Genomic DNA, 18,924 nt, shown 5'->3' on the forward strand with positions numbered 1-18,924 from the left:
GGCTGCTCATTTTTAATTTCTAGTGAAATTGTTATGAAACGATAAAAAAATAGGTGAAAAGAAGGTAAAAACGTTACCCCTCTATCACTTTTAAGATTCTAAATAATAAGTACAGATAACCTAAAGTTGGTAGTACATAATTATAGAAATAAAAGTAAGCAATTATAATTTTCTCTATAACTAAAAAAGTTAGTGTAAGAGGTAGGTTATTATGGAGTTGCTTTCAAAATAAAAGTGTTTTTACAGCTGAATAAGTTATTTTTAAAGCTTATTTTAAAGACGAGCCTTGAAAAGCATGCTGCTCTTTAAAGCTGATAAGGATATATGAGACAAGTATGAAAAATAGCATGATTACTTATAACTAAGCAGAGTTTCATGATTTACATAATGATTGATTTTGGCCAGCACTCTGATCTGCTCAATTTCTATGCTAAGGTTTAAAGACAAGATACAAATAATAAATTAAAATCTATTTTGATTACAAGATATTTGATAGAATTAACAAAATTTATTTTCAATTTACTTAATTTGAAAAATAATTACTTATTTTTGTTTGAATAGATTCAAATATAATAATTTCAGTTTTTTAAGAGTTAAATGATAATTTATTTGAGCGGAGCCATTAAGCAATACTGGTTAGATCATTATTTATATTTTTGCTAAGTTTTTAAGTGGTTTGTTTTTTATGAACAAATTGTTTGTCACCCGCTAGCTGGTGAGCCGTTAAAAAGTTTAGTGAAACATTTAGATCTTTGATTAAAAAATAATAATAATAAATGTATAAATCCTAACACCGAGCCTTGAGGAAGACCATTAAAAGATTTAGCTCATTCTAAAATAATAATATTATATGGAGCAAATTATCTGCTATTACCAAGAAAAGTTAGTGAGGAAGAATACCTTTAAGGCCTTAGTGTTGCAGTTTGTCAAGAAGGATTGTGTGTTCAACTATATCAAATACTCTTTTTAATTTAACAAACAGTCCTTGCACAAATATTTAAGTTAACAAACAGTCACAAATATTTTTTGAAATTTAAAAGGTTAGTATCTTAATTAAAATCTAGGTTCTCTTTATCATGCTCGCCATTATCTTACTCCTGATTCCATTCTCTACCGCAACAAATCTCTTATTCACTCCTGTATGGAATACTGTGGTCATATTTTAGCTGGTTCTTCAAATGATGCTCTTTCTCTTCTAGACAAAGTCCAAAAACGCAAGTAAAGTTGGAACTGCTTTATTTGCCAAGCTTGAGCCTCCCTCTAATCGTCGTAAAGTTGTATCTGTTTCTCTTTTCTCCAAATAATATGGTCGTTGCTCAATGAAGCAATTATCTCTTTTTCCATCAACCAAAACTCATTTTCTCTTGATTTGCCATTCAGCAAAGTCTCATCCGTTTACTGTATCTGTTCCTGCATGCTCTAAAAAAGTTATGGAAATTTTTATGAAAAGAATATTATCAAGCGTTTACGTTTTTTAAATTATCATTATTAAGTGTTGCAAAGAATTTTATTATAAAATTTATAACAATGATATGTTCATTGTCATAAATTTTATAATAAAATTCTTTGTAACACTTAATAATAATTAAAAAAACTAGAACGCTTAATAATATTTTAAAAATTATTATTAAATGATATTAGAATTATAAAACTTTATACTGACTATGTACATATTCTCAATACAGCAATTAAAAATAGCATACAGATTTGTTTGTCTGACACTTTATAAAGGTTAGACTATAGGTCGTCTTGTAAACAGCGTGTTTTACTTAAAACTTGATTAGCTTATTAATGCTGATACCAAAAAATCTTTATTGACTGTTTTTTTCTGCTAAACTCAAGATTTTTTTTGAAATATTTTAGATCGCTCAACAGATCAATATTTTGTTTAAACAAGCTAATATATCAAGTTAAAGAAAATATTATTGTTTAGGCGTTCTAACCAGTATATTTTGTAAATCTAGGTTCTTAAATATTTTAAATGAGTCAGAATGCGTAATGAGATGATTTTGTTTTGTTACTAAAGTTAATTGAATCTATATAAATGTATATTGCGTTTTCTCCAATTAAATGAATTTAGATAAATCTTCGTATGAGTTCTTACTCTTTGAGTGACGTAAAAGTATTTATACGTTGTCCTTTACGTCTCTTTGAAAAGCACCATAGTTTCTTTTTTTTCTTTTAGGGTTATTAATTTATATTTTTTATATCATATCAGTTCTATTCCTATTTCTATATACATATTTTTTTTGTTATATTAATTAGCCTCTAAATGCAGGCAAATATTTATGGAAATTTTCAAAACTCCCCTCCCGGCACTAGACGTCGAAAAAACATTGGAGTTAAATAAACTAAACTATATTTTTAGATGTTTTTATACTAAAAACGTATATGGTAAATTTAATATGCTAAAATTTTACTAAAACAGTTGTAAAGTGGAAATAATATGCGAATTAAGATTAGAGTTTTTTTATTCGGTGTTTTTTTTGTTTTTTATGGTTTTTTTAGAATTTTAGATTTTTTAAATTAAAAAAATTTTTACTAGTTATTTTGAAATTTATTATAATGTCAACAATTAATAAAAAAATTTAAATAATTGTTTAAAAAATGATTTAAAAAATTTTTTAAACGAAAAGTTACTGTGCTAATCTTACTAAACATACAGAATCTTTAGTAACGTCCGTTCAGTAACTCCGTTCAGTAAAACTGCTCAGAATAAATTCTTGTTGACTTCAAGTCTTAGACTATTCTACGTCACATATTTGATTTTTGAGATCTAAATATGGGAAATAAAAACTAATTTTAATACTCCGTCATTTGATAATAAAGGGCCGGATTTACCCCAATGGGCCCTATGTCATGTTGGTATAGAAGACCATTCCCCACGAGGATGTGGGGAATGGTCTTCATGGGCTGTTAATTCCAGAAATTTTTTTAAATCAAAATATCAAGAATTTCTTTTTGAAATAACCTAGCAAAGTTCATTTTTTATAAATTTTTTTGTTTGGATAAAATTTCGTTCTTGATTAAGGTGTCTACTATAATCAAGTCGTCAATATCGTTTGTTTGTTTGGTTTATTCATGATCAACAAAATTTACTAGTTATTGACAGAGAGCGGCCACCAGGCCACTCTGTAATGAAAATATAGTTTTTATATTTCAGATAGACGCCACAAGCAAAGAAAATTCATATTTAAAATTGTTCAGGTTTTTCGAGTCCATCGCGTTTTGGGTAGAAGCATTCCATGGTTTGACAGCACGATTAGTGAGGAAGTTGTTTCTTTCTGCACAGTTTCGTACAAATTGTGATTTTAGTTGTTTTGTGTGTCCATGCGGTCGGAGGCTGTACTTTAAAGACTCGGTGTTTCGTTGAAGCTGAGGGGCTGAGAAGCTAGCTTTGTCAATTTTGCTGATGATTTTGTATTGCTTAATAAGATCTACTCTTTTTTATTGTTTGGTTAGCTTTGCCAAGTTAATTTTGTGGCTCGGTTTTAAACTTGTTTGAGTTTGTCTATGTCTTGAGCTAGAAATGGTGGCTTGTACTGCAAATTCTATATGCGTGCAAACATATAAAGAATACAGAGTGCGCCATAATGCTAAACTCTGACCTTGAAAAGCTAAGCATTCGGTTACCAACTGATGCAGCTGATGCAAAAGGGTAAGAAATAAGTCTTCGCTTGTGTTTTAACATTCAGATTGTTAGTCATAACAATCTGAAGGTCTTGTTTAAATGTTGTACATGACAGCTGGTGCAGCTGACATGCCAAGTTATTCATAGTGTAAATTGGAGTAACTTTTTTGTTATTGCTGCGCCCAGGTGCATCATAAAACACAAGTCAATTTATTCTATCTTTACTTTTTTGAGACTCCTAATTTTGTGGGAACCCCTGTACTATGGCACACCCAACTATTGTCCAAACTCGGACCTGTATTTAAAATCAAAATCTGTTTTGCTTATAATTGTGGATTAAAGATTGTCTAATTCGACAATAGTTTTTAAAAATATTTTTAAAAAGTTTTTAAAAATGGTGCTTGTTCTTCTGTTTCCAATTACTGCCCTATATCACTACTCCCTGTCTTTTCAAAAATATTTGAAAGGGTAATTTTTAATAGAATTTATGATTACATGACATTAAATACGCTTTTATACAAAAATCAATTTGGATTTCAGAGATACTGCTCTACTGAACACGCTATTATTGAACTTTCCAATAAAATATCTATGTGCTTTGATAAAAGGGAACAAGTACTTGGAGTATTTATCGATCTCTCTAAGGCATTCGATACTGTTGATCACGGAATTTTGCTTTCAAAGTTAAAGCATTACGGCATTAAAGGCCTAATATATAAGTGGGTTAAAAGTTTTTTTTTTAATAGAAAACAGTTTGTTGTCCTGGAGGAGTCAGGAGCTCTTGATATTGATTGCGGAGTCCCACAGGGATCGATCTTGGGACCTTTATTATTTTTAATATATGTTAATGATATGAATAAAGCTTCTCATAAAATATCGTCAATTATGTATGAAGACGATACAAATTTATTCTACAACAATTCTGATGTAAAAATATTGTTCGAAACAATGAACACTGAACTGGAAAGCTTTAACCAATGGTTTATAGCTAATAAGTTATCATTAAATTGTGAAAAAACAAGTTTTATTCTTTTCCATAAAATAAGACAATCAACTAATCTTCCGTTAAAGTTGTCAAAACTGTCAATTAATAAAAATGAAATAAATCGAGTAAATTATATAAGGTTTTTGGGAGTAATATTTGATGAGAACCTATCATGGAAAAAACATATTAGTCTTATTGAAGCAAAAATATCTTCTGCTATAAGTGTATTATATAAATCTAGGGCCTTTCTTTATTATAAAACTAGGCCCTTTCTTGATTATAAATCACGCAAAATGCTTTACTTCAGTCTTGTTCATTGTCATCTCTCTTACGCTAATATTGTTTGGGCTAACACACACAAAACTAAAATAATAAGATTACAGAGGCTACAAAACCACGCATGTAAAGCGGTTAACTATTTAAAAAGATTAGAAAACCCTTCCCCTGTAATGAAATACATGAATGTGTTTAATATATCAAAACTTAATTCGCTTCAAATATTAATATTTATGTATAAATATAAGAATAACTTGCTGCCAAAAGTATTTTCTGATATTTTTACATTGGCGTTTTCACAAAAATACAATCTTCGGTCAAATAGCAACCATAACTATCAATTGAGCAGAGTAAAATCGCAAATGTCAAAATTCTCAATTATTAACCAAGGTCCGTCATTATGGAATCAATTTAAAAATAACAATATAAAAGGTTTGAAAAGCACTTCTTTTTTTAAACGACGAATGAAATTGCATCTCCTTAACTTTGATATATATGCGAGTATGATTATATATGCGTGTGTAAGTATGTTTGTATATGTGTTTTGTGTATGTGTATATATGAGGATGTATAAATGAGTTTTTATTCTTCACCTAGTATTTTTCAGAAAAAATATTTTATTGTAAATTTACTAAAGTCATGTGGGCTTTAAATGTTACTAAATGTTATTGTAAATAATGTTATTGAGTTTTATTCTTCACGTAGTATTTTTTAGAAAAAATATTTTATTGTAAATTTAATAAAACCATGTGGGCTTTAAATGTTATTGTAAAGGGGCTCTATGAAAAGATTGTGGTGACACCAGTCATCCGTATCTTCTTTGAGCCCCTGTCTGTTTTATATATATTCTTTGTGTAACGTAAAAGTTTCATTGTAATTTTATTATTTTATTTTTATATAAACAACGAAAAAAAAAAAAAAGAAAAAAAATAGTCGTAGAACTATTGTCGTAGTAGTACCGTACTACGAAGCGATTTAACTAGTATTGGACATTGCTTGAGCATTGAGTATTGGACATTGCTTGAGCATTGAGTATTGGACATTGCTTGAGCATATGAACAGCATATTAATATGAATAACAATACAACAAGGTCGAAAATACCTATTACAGACTAACAAAATTGAATCTTCCAAATCTACCTCGTGGCTGTCCCTTATTTATGTCAACAATTTTTTGACAATTTTTAAACCCCCTTCCCATCCGCTTGTCAACAATTTATCAAAATTCCAAAGCTCGCTTCCTCCCTCTACTATTAAATTACGTCAACAAGAAGAGTAGTTAACTCTTCTGCCCCTTTCCCCTCTCTAACATCATTAAGAAAATTAAATGAAAAAAAACATTTTTTTTTTAATAATTTGATTTATTTTATAACGTAATACTGTTGGCGTCAACTTTTCTTGACTTCCCCCTTTCCCCTTGTCAACAATTGTCAAAAACTTTCAGACTTCTTCCCCATATTTTATTGAAATAACTAATGGACATACCTTAACTATGTTTTAAATTTAATACAGTAGTATTATAAAAGAGTAACTTTACAAAACACAGTTTTTCTTATATTTCGTTGTGTTTTTTTTAACATTGATGTGTAAATGGTTATAGCTAATATATAGAGTAGCACACATTATATTAAACAAAAAAACATGTATATTTTAAAGTTTATTTGAGATGTAACTGTTTCAAAGTTCATTATCATCTAAAATTTAGAATACTTAAAAAAAAACAAAAAAAAACAAATAAAAAACACGTTATAAAAAATACGCGTTGGTTTATTTTGAGTCGCAACTCTAATTTAGATGTTTTCCGATTTTGAATGTAAACGTCCATATGGGAATAAGACACGAATTAAATTTTTTCCGAACAGATTTTTATAGAAATGTTATCTAAATTTGTTTTTTAATTTCATATTTTGAATAAAATTTCCATTTAATTTCTATTTTAATTCGACCGCGATGGATAACGGTAAATCGTTTTAGTCGAAAAAGATTTAAATTATTGCGCTCCCTATTGACTCATTCGGTGACGTACCTATTAAATTATTGCGCTTCCTCGTGACTCTCCGATGACATAACTATTACATAACGTGTATAATTAGAAAAAACCTGATTGCTTGCATGATTAACAAACATCCGTGGCGTTTAATTCAAGTAGTTGCCTCAATCTACTATTATTTTGCTTTTTAAAACATTAGTATATATTATATATATATATATACATAAATATATATATAATATATATATACATATATACATATTATATATATATATATATATATATATATATATATATATATATATATAAATATATATATAATATATATATATATTTATGTATATATATATATATTATATATATATATATATAATATATATATATATAATATATATATATATATATATATATATATATATATATATATATATATATATATATATTTATATATATATATATATATATATATACACATATATATGTATATATATGTGTGTGTGTTTTTATTTAGGAAAATAACAAAAAAATGAGTCTCTCTGGCGGTAAAATGTGTGTTAAATATCTTATGTTTATATTTAACTTTCTTTTTTTGGTAAGTACTTTTATCTTTTACATCTGTGTCCATATGTGTATGCATATGTATATATATATATATATATATATATATATATATATATATATATATATATATATATATATATATATATATATATATATATATATATATATATATATATATATATATATATATATATACACACACACATATATAGTAGTATAATATATAATATAATTTAATATGTAGATCATGGGAGCTGTTCTTCTTGGAGTTGGTATATGGTTAAAAGTTGATAAGTCATATTCTGATATAGCAGATCAGTTTTTTTCTCAGTACAGTTTCTTAACAGCGTCAAATATAGCCATTGGTGTTGGTGTATTTATAGTTTTTATTTCATTTCTTGGATGTTGTGGAGCTGTTAAAGAAATAAGATCTATGTTGTTTGGTGTAAGCATATTTTCTTTGTTTCTGTTTTATACACAATTTTATATTTCTTACAATTTTGTTTAAATGTGATTTGACCTTTAAGACTAATCACTTATGATTATGTTTGAAAAAAAAAGAAACACTTTTTATATTTTTATATAAAAAGACTCAATAATCACAAATATAAAAACCAAATTTGTTTTTTGTATCAAAGAGTTACTTTTTGTTATTATTCTGAATTTTTATTTTGGGGTAAAAGAAAACTAATAAAAGTATAATAAATGATTTAAACTCAAGCATAATTAACATTAATTCATAATACAATAAAAAAATTTCAATATGGTCAACTACTAAAGCATAGGATGGTCAAATTTTTATTTTAAATATAATATTAAGGATTTGAATTACATATTTAACATGTACCTATTCATCAGAAGTGATTTGACCTACTAGCCTATGCTATTGGTAACCGGCTTAACTATTGGCCGATTAATCGGCTGATGGCATCGGTTGATTAATCTGCATTGGCTGATGCATCGGTATTGGCTATTAAACCAAACCAAACTGGTGTATAGGCACACCTTATATATGCAAGTTGCATACCTAATGTTAAGATATTACCTTTATATACATACATTGAACCCTATAAATAGCCTCAATCGGCCTTTGCCAATGACACATCACTATAATATACCTAAACAGTGAAGATACTGCTTAGGGATACCGCTTTTTTTCTGGCAATGTTTGGGGGGGGGGGGGAAGAGCTTTTTGATCCCCCCTCCTTCTCATCCTTCTCCAATGGTGGTGCTGTGACAATGATTTTTAATCATCATTTGTTCAATAATCATTTTAATCATTTGTGTATATCTTATTTAGTTTTATCCTAAGATAAGGAGTTGATTTAAAGGCATTTTTTTGAATACATGAATTTACTGGTGAACGATGTTACTTTAGATACAATAAGAAAGCTATTTTACATAAGTCTTTAATAAACGCTTGTTGCAAATACTGCTCTATTAGTAAAGAATTATTGAAAATTATTTAAAGTGTTTTAAACATTTATTAACAATATTTTAGTAAATTTAATTTCAGTAGTTATTAATGTTTTAAATAATTAGTAATTAAATATTTAAATACTTTAAACAATTTTTAATCAATATTTACTTTACATAATATTAAATCGCGTAATATTTGTAAAATTAACAGAATAGTTTTACATCTTGTTTTCGAATTAAAAACATAAGCATTTAATAAATGTATTTACGTAACGTATTGTTTTAATTTTAAAATTTTGATTTAAATATTCAAAAATCTGTTCATTTAACTTTTACTAAAGGTTAATAATTTTTAAAGTGATTTTAAGGTGCCTTTTAAATTAAATAATTAAAAAAGAGATAATTACAGTAAACATAATTTTAAAAATGTTATATATTTTTTTTATTAAAAGCATATTATATTTTTTTAAATATATATTTTTAATCATTAAGTATAATTTAAAAAATTACGTTTAATAAATAAATTACATTTACTATGGGTTATTTTGAACAGATCTTAATAAAACTTTTATTAAGTTATTGTAATTGTTATTTTTATTATTTTAAAAGTCAAAAAGAATATCGAAAGAAACAAAACTTTCTGAAAAAAATTACATTTCTTTTTTTGGTTTTCCTCATATAAACTAAAATAGCAACCTAAAGATCAAAAATTCATTCATTCAAACATTAAATTTGTGCTATAAGTATTAGGACTGAAGTTTTTTACTTTTGTTCATTTATTATCAACAGTTATAACAGTTTACTTTTCATTGCCAAAAAATAAAATTATTATCAACAGTTATAACAGTTTACTTTTAATTGCCAAAAAATAAAAGCTAACTTTACTCTGAATAGATTTTTTGAAATCTTTCTATCTTTCGAGAAAGCAAATTTTTATACATTCCATTGTTATAAAATTTTGCAACGTTTTTAAAATTAAGTTTCGTAACAACATTCATTTTTTAAAAACTAGTAATTGAAGAACAGTTCCGTCATGTAATTACGTAAAAAAACAATTTTTTTAATTCATTTTATTGTCTTGAAGGTAGCTAAAATAAACTGAAAATTATTTATATACTACTGCATTTAAAAATTTTTTTGCTATTTTTTCTATAAAAAAGCAAAAGAAAAATTAAAGAATAAAAATAATTTTTGGGCGCTTTTTTTTAAGGCTTTTTTTTACCGCTCCAGCAGTACTAAAACAGGTCTGGGTTCGTCCCTGCTAAATATTTTGCTGTTTTTGTTTTCGTTTTTTTAGGGTGTTTGTTATTTTCTACTACCAAAATTTACACAAGTCATGGAAAAAAGCAGATAAAAATATAACAAAGATAAAAACATTTTTTTAAATACAATTTGTTTGTGACTTTAGTCAGTTAGTATATTTAGGAAATACTTTATTATTTGTGCTAGAAATACAGACAACTTGAAAATTTGTTTTTCAAATGTTTTTGCTAAACTTTACTGTTTTTATAAATGCACAGGAAGCGAGCAGGAAAAATAATCACTATTTATTTGTAAAAATTTTATTTTTTAACAAGTCTTTAGTTTAAAAAGATAAAAAGTCATTAATACAAATATAAAATTTAAATATGAAATATTTGGTTGTTTTCACTACTCCCATTGAAATAGTCTGCACTTTTGTTGGATTCTCCAAATTGTGCATTTAAACCTGATAGTTTATTTCCTGATGAACTGTTATTATTGACTATGCTCCAAAAGCTTGTGGGCTAGTGCATTGTTAATTTACTGAACATTTTTACCAAAATTTTTATTACCTCATTTAAAACTTTTTTTTAAGTTTTTAGAGGTTCTAGGAAAAAATCCGCCTGGAAATAATCCCCAAGGAAAAAATCACCTGCAAAAAAATTTTTTTTAAATATTTTTTTTAAATTGATAGATTGCCTGCCCAAACCAAAACCCTCAGTCAATGTAGTTGCACTTCTTACATGTTCTACCTATTTGTCAGTGGATGTATGTACACTCCTTGCATGTACACTCCTTGTATGTACACTCCTTGCATGTTCTACCTATTTTCAGTGGATGTATATTAACATGGTTTAATGCTTGCAATAAAATGTTTCTACTTTTAAAACTATTTTTAAGAAACAAAAAATAATTAACTATTCAAAATGTTTATGATTTAAATAAAACTTTCTTCCTCACTTGCACTGTTCTAAATCTGATATTGTTACTGTAGCTAGATATACGTTTAACTCTCAGAAATGATCCTAGCTATGCCACTGTGTATTATGGAAGCAGCTGCAATTAAATTATGCTACTGCTATTAAATTATTGAGCATTAAAATTTGTGGTTAAAATTTAAAATTAAAATTTTTTTTATTTCAAATTTCAACCACAAATCTTTTGAATAAGAGAATTTTAGAATAATAAAATGTTTTGTTCAAATAAATTTCTTTTTTTAAAAAGAATTCCTAAAAACAACTTTCTTTTTTTTGTTAAAGAAATATAGATAAATTTTGCAAAACTGTATTTGCTAGAATGATACATTCATCCAAGTTCTTTGATGTGTATTTACGAACTGTGTCCATGACTACTAAGCAGAATCTTATTTAATAAAAGTTTCCAAACGAAAATTTATTGTTGACTTCATTAAAGATAAGTGTAAAAACAACCATGAGAAAAGGCAATTTTGTATGATATAATTTATCAACTAACTTCTATAGATTTTTATTAGTTTTGATTTAAAACTAGTTTGTTACTTCTTGTTGCAATTTTTTTCATTTTAATTGGTATCTAACTTTAGTTTACAAAATTAATAGCAAAGTATTTTCTAGCAAAGTAAAGTAATAGCAAATGTTTGCACTAGATGAAACTTATTTTTTGTTTAAACACATTTTTATTTATTTTAATTCAAATTTAACTTCAAGTTGCATAAAATTATATGCAAATAATTTTTTGCATAACTTTATAATCAAAGAATTTTTTGCGTAACTTTATACGCAAAGAATGTGTCTAATTTCAATCGCTTCCTAAGATATAGCTATTTTAAGTTTGCCTCCAACCAACAAAAATCCGCCATTTTTAAAAATGGTTTTGGTCCTAGTTTCTATTATATGTGTGTTGAAAAGCTGAAACTTTGTACTCTTATATATTTTTGGCCAACAAATCCAATGAAACAACTTAAAATATTTAAAAACAAACATAACACATAAAATTTAAATGTGTACCACAATTTTACTGGGGCAATTCCCTTTTTTTTTTTTTTTTTTTTTTTTTAGAATTTGTCCTGAATAGTTAAGTTATAGTTATTACAAAGAATTGGAGAGTGGTCTTTTTTAAAACAGAAATAAAAACATGGTCAAAGCTACTTAAATTTAGTGCTTAAAAACAGGTATTTTGATAAATTAAACGAGAGAAAAAAAAGGTGTAATTTAACAGTTTTGTAACTGAAACAGTTTTGGCTATATCAAAATGTTCTTTTAGATGTTGGTGATTTGCTGTTTCTATTTTTTTAATAATTTTATTATTTAGAAATGTTTATATTATTGTAAAATTAAAATTAGAATGCTCATTAATGATGTAAAAATTTCTAATCCTGAACAACCTTGACCCCATGAACACACTGAATTAATTATACATTTTTCATGCATCTTTTTTAGGGATAATAAATAATAGTATATTGATAAAATGGAATCTTGTGGATTTGGAAATAATTTAAATGATGAATGTCACAAAATATGTTTCATTCGAAAACAGGAATTAAAAAATTTTTGTAATCTAGAAAAATATTTTCAAGATACTTATATTTGGAGGCCTGGCTTGCTTGATAGATCATACGAAGAGATAAAGACTATTTGTTATCATCATGAGCAGGTTTTAGGACCAATATTTCTACTAAAGAATGATAAGTGTTGTGATGTTTTAAAAAGACCCAAAAAGAAGGTTAAAGGTAATATAATATATATATATATATATATATATATATATATATATATATATATATATATATATATATATATATATATGTATGTATGTATGTATGTATGTATGTATGTATGTATGTATGTATGTATGTATGTATGTATGTATGTATGTATGTATACATATATGAGGTTCCGAGTTCGATCCCCACCACATCCCTGGTAGTACCACGCTCAACCTGTTTCTCCGCGCAGCTGCCTTGTGTATCAAGGTTCGTGTTTCGGAGTTATAGAGTTGAGAGAGGGTTATAACCACTACTAAGTAGCCTCCTCATCTGTAGTGACCTTCTCAGCCTTAAGGAGGTGAATAACAAAAACAAAACAAAAAAATCTTTATATATGTATACATATATGTATATATATATTTACATATATATACATATATACATATATAAATATATATAATATATATTAACTTATATATATATATATATATATATATATATATATATATATAATATATATATATATATATATATATATATATCAGGCCTTGTTACGAGATTTCGCTGCGTAGGGAAAACGCGTAACACATTTCTAAGTAACTCAACTCATCAAATATATTTTGCATCGTTAGAAGTTATATTGCGTCACTCGCGTCTTTTCAAGTACCGCATCGTAATTAAAGTTATTTTATTAACGCGTTAAAAATCATACAGTTTGTTTTTTTCTCACTATTACAAAAGTTACAAATAAAATCTTATTTAAAAAATCATTTTTATTATTTTTTTCAAATATGAACTAAATTTTATTTTGATTGAATTAACTTAATTATTGAATTAACTATAAACAAAATATCTTATTAATAAAATATTTACATCAAAATAAATCGTGTATTTTTTAAACTATTATGACTAAAAATAAATTTTATATTTGAAAGAAATTTATATATTTAATTCCTTAAGATAAAACTTAAAACACTTAATTTTTTTTAACTAATTTTTAACAACAACAAAAAAATTATTTAACAAACTGTTTCTTTAACAAAAAATCTATAAGTTTACAATTGCGGTTAAATGCTTTTACTTACGACTTTATTTCTTCTGAATAAACGTCACGTTAACGACAATCAAAAGGTAATTTAAATATTCTAAAAGATATAAGTTTTTGCGTAGCGCAAAACTGCTGAACGCATAGGCAAATCGCCTTTTCGCAAGCAAAATGCGAGCTGCGTAACGCTTCTTAACAAGGCCTGATATATATATATATATATCATAATATTATATAGTATATAATATAAATTTAGAAGCAGAGTATAATGTTTATTAAAAGTTAATGATTTTAAAAAGAGCCATTTCAAGAGATATGGAAGTCAAACAACCATATCTCTTGAAATGGCCTGTAACCTTAAATCCAAAAATCTAGACTGTAAACCAGGATGGAAATTTTGTAGCTCATGTATTCAGTTTTTGTCAAACTGTGATGAAGTTTCTGATAATGAAATGGAGTGTGAAATTGATGATGATGTATCATTTGTTAAAGGTAAATCTTGTAATAAACAAAAGTTAGACAACTCTTTAATATCAATTGGAGTCTCGCCAATTAAAGTTAATGGATTCGCAAAGTATTAATGAGTTGTAACAGCAAAAAGAAAATTATTCAAAGCCCACTTAAAAATGAAAGAAGGAGTAGCAAGTGCTTATGGAGTAAATGTAGATAACTTAAGTGTAGCCGCAACTTTTCCCAGTCATCCTACAGACAAAAAAAAGAGAAAATGATCTTGATCATTTGACAATTTTAATGAAAGAAAAACTTAAAGTTGAACCATTTAAAAAAAAAAATTTGAATATTAACACTTACACCTGAATCTTGGTCTAGAAAATATGCTTCAGAATATTTTGAAGTTTCTGAACATCTTATACAGCGTGCTAGGAAACTTAAAAGTGAAAATGGAATTCTTGCTATACCTGATAAGAAAATAGGCAAAAAATACCTGACTTTCTTACAGCTTTGGTTCAAGATTTTTTTCAACATGATGAGCATTCTAGAATTATGCCTGGTAAAAAAGATTGTGTTAAGGTTAAAAGTGGTCCTCCACAATAAAAAAGATTATTGTTGAGCAAACTTCATGAGCTTTTTTTTGATTTTAAAAGTAAATACCCTAATTTTAAAATAGGATAATATAAGATTTTAAAAGTTTTTCAGTTTGCGTCCAAAATGGTGTATTAGTGTGGGACTAAACGGTACACACTGTGTATGTGTTTGTATTTACCATCAAAACTCAATATTGCTTGTAAATGCTGTCCAATGGAATGTTATATACAAAGATTTAAAAGATGTCAAAATTAGTTAGTGATACAAGCAATAATGAATGTATGGTTCATAGATGTGCCAAATGTTCAGGTTATGATAACTTAAAGGCATTTAGATGAGGAGTTAATTGAGACAAAGAAGAAGAAATTCAATTTACTCAATGGCAAAGTACTGATAGATCACAATTAATTACTCAGACAGTTAACTTATTTGAATATAAAGAACTAGTTATTTTTCACATTAATCAACTAACTTTACATTCATATATTGCTAAATGCTAAACTCACTATTTGAAAAAGCTTAAAAATAATTTAGGTTACAATGAATGTATTATACAGGCAGATTTTGCAGAGAACTATCAATTTGTTATACAGGATGAGATACAAAGTTATCGTTGGAATAAACAACAATGTACACTACATCCTGTTGTTATATATTTGAAGGAAATTTCTAAAACAAATATTCAGCATAAGTTGTTTTGTTTTTTAAGTGATGACAATGATCATGATACATGCTTTGTGTATGAATTTTAAAAGAAAATTATAGATTACATTAAAGAATATTTAGTTGTTATCAATAAAATTTATTATTTTTCTGATGGATGTTCTGCTCATTATAAAAACTATAAAAACTTTATAAATCTATGCCACCATAAGAAAGATTTCGAGATTACAGCTGAATGGGTATTTTTTGCAACCAGCCATAGTAAATCCACTTGTGATGGCATAGGCGGTACCGTTAAAAGAATAACAACAAGAGCAAGTTTGCAAAGATCATTAGAAAACCAAATATTGACAGTTGATGATATGCTTGAGTTTTGCATCACCAATATAAACACAATCATATTTTATAAAATTACCAAAGAAACAGTTAATTCAAGGTGACAGCAACTAAAGGAGTGATTTGAAACAGGAAAAACTGTTCCAGGTCCCAGAAGTTATCGTCATTACATACCCATTTCAATTTATTTCTGTTTTAAGGCCGCAATCTGATTCTTTGTAATAACTCTAGCTAAACTATTTAATACAACCTCTGAAAAAAAACAACTAAATTTGTTAAAACTAAAGGCAAACTTAAAATAGCTATATCTTAGGAACCGATTGAAATTAGACAATAAAATTTTCAGAATGTTCATGATTTACTAAAATCTTTAAGTGGTTTAAAAATCTGCAAAATCTGAGACTTAGGGTTGCATGCCCTGGATGCTTTCAAACGGAATCGCTTTTTTAGATTTTTTAATATATTTAAAATGTTAAAATAAAAGTAGAAAGCTAACCACAAAAAAAAAAAAAAAATTAGCAAAAAATGAATTGTTTTTTAAACTTTTCTAAAAAAATTAATTACAACTGATGTAATTACAACTGAAAAAAAAAGCAAAAACTTATAATGCATTATTTTAACCAGATGTAGCATTTTTATATAGGATTTTTTTTCAGATTTAGCTACATCTGTAGAAAATTCTTCCAGATGTTATTGGACTTAGATAAAAGTTCCCTGATGTAGTTACATCTTCCTTAAGATGTTGTTAGGGGTCATTGAATTTTCAGATGATATTGAACAGATGTTGTTAGAGTAAAAAAAATACAGATGATTTTGGACAAAAATGTACAGATGACTACATCATTGATGTTGTTGGACAGATGTAGTAATCTTTTACCAAAAACAAATTTGGGTAATATTTAGACGGTTCAGGGTTGCAAAAAAACCATGTTTTTTTGAAGAAAAAAAATCATGTTTTTTTTTTTTTGAAAATCAAAAAAAAAAATGGTTTTTTTGGTTTAAACTCCTTCTTTTTTAAGAAAGAAAAGCCATGTTTAATCAACTTTTTTAATTAAAAAAAGCAATAGTCATTTTACTTGATATTAAATTAATAAGTAAGTTATATTTTTTATCAACATAACTAGTGTAAATCATCAACCATATATCATTATTTATTGTATAAAAACAAGCTTGGCTGTTTTTTCTACTCCAATCTTGTTACTTAACTTGGAATGAAAAACCCCAAAAGTCAAAAAAATTCTTTCAATTCCAGCACTAGAAATAGTGCATTTAACAAATCTTCAATATTCATGATAATGCAACATTCAAAGTCCAAAGATTTTAGAGATTTCCACTTTTCTGGTGATACATTTTTTAAAATAGATTCACACATATAGTTTTTATCAAATGGAGCAGATTTGGCTTTCAACTTAAATATTATTGGTAACAAGTCCTTAAATTCTTTATCTGCAAAGGTCATTTCAGCTTCATTTTCCTTTTCATAAAGATTAGATCTAAAATATCTAGAATCTAGCATGTTTGCAAGAAAATGAGTATCACTGACAGTCTGAAGATATAGTTTCCAATTTTTTTTTTTTTCTGTTGATAAAAATGGTAACATATTTATCAGCTCTTTAAAAATTCCAACAGTGCAGCTTATTTTTGTTTGATCTCTTTGCAACTTATCTAGAACAACTCCAATTAGTTTTAATATTTTTATCAAATATTCAGCATTTCGCTTTATCTATGTTACTTTTCTATTGATCATGGGATTCAAGTCTCTATTTTTTCAAACATTGTCAAAATGATGCTCTAGTTATTAACATATTTTTCAAGTGAATCGCATGCAGAATTCTAACATGTTTCAGTAGGAAGTAGTAATTTTGTTCCTACACCTTCTCTATAATTTGCTCCAGCAGCATACCCTTAAGTTATTATTATATCTCCTTCAGATGACAGTACTTGCATTGATTTCGTATTAGCTGCATTGATTTTCGTATTATCCAAATTTATGTGTTACAGATTTGTTAAATGACAATAAAAAATTTAATAATACATTTTTTTATTTAATATTAAAAAACAAAAAAATTGAAACAAAATAAACATTTCACAATATGTACATATACAAAATACCACTTTTTTTTTTTTTTTAAATATTAAATAAAAAATTTGCTTTTATTAATTAGTAAATAAAACTTGTTTTGCGGTAGTTTATTTTATTGTAGTAGTTTAAAAAAGTTAATGTGCATATATAAAATAAAAAAATAAAGATAATTTTATGACCTCAAAATTATGATGAGCTACTGTGTTAAGCTGTTTTTATTTAAAACAAGGCCTGGAATAGCTAATATTTAAATCAAAATGAAAATTTAATAGTAAATACGCATATTAAATGCTTATATTTTGATTCGAATAGTTATTGTTTAGATGATATATTATATATAGAAAATAACTATTTGAATATATTCATAATATATTATGTTATATATATTCAATAACTATTTGAATATATACATAATATATAATATTATATATAGATATATATTTTATTATATTATATATAGATATATATAATATATTATTATATATAGACAATAACAATTCGAATAGAAGACGAAGCATTTAATAGGTGTAATTACTATGATTTTAATTTTGCAAATACTAGCTTAGTTGTAAATATTGATCAAAAATTGTTTCTATTGTGAATATTTAATAACTACTAAAATTAAAATTACTTAAATATAGTTACTAAATATTTAAATAGCTTAAATCATTTTCAATAAATATTTATAAATAAGGAAGTATTTGCAACTTGAACATATTAAAATCTTAAATAAAATAGTTTTTCTGTGCATAACTAAAAAAGTATATGTTTACGTCTACCGCAAAATTTATGTACTCAAAGAAATGCCTAAAATAACTCATTATCTTCTGATAAAACTAAAGGTAAATACAAACAAAGAGGTATTTAAAAATTATTGTCATGGCATTGGTTTTAACTGGGTTGGAAGAGGGAGGCTACCAAAAGAACTAACTTTTGCCCCTCCTCCTCCCACTTTGTCAAAAATTG

At 26.2% G+C, this 18,924-nt stretch overlaps 1 protein-coding gene across 1 annotated transcript in view; it reads left to right on the top strand.

Moving 5' to 3' along the window:
• The first annotated feature begins 7,353 nt into the window (after nucleotides 1-7,353).
• Nucleotides 7,354-18,924, top strand: part of LOC136076929 (tetraspanin-4-like) — a 48,559-nt gene continuing 36,988 nt past the window's right edge. The window contains exons 1-2 of the mRNA XM_065790844.1: nucleotides 7,354-7,474; nucleotides 7,688-7,888. Coding sequence (XP_065646916.1) covers nucleotides 7,409-7,474; nucleotides 7,688-7,888 — 267 coding nt within the window. The 5' untranslated portion in view covers nucleotides 7,354-7,408. The remainder of the gene's footprint in view (nucleotides 7,475-7,687; nucleotides 7,889-18,924) is intronic.

Source organism: Hydra vulgaris, chromosome 02 (genome assembly GCF_038396675.1).
Source record: "Hydra vulgaris chromosome 02, alternate assembly HydraT2T_AEP".
In the NCBI taxonomy this organism is placed as follows: domain Eukaryota; kingdom Metazoa; phylum Cnidaria; class Hydrozoa; order Anthoathecata; family Hydridae; genus Hydra; species Hydra vulgaris.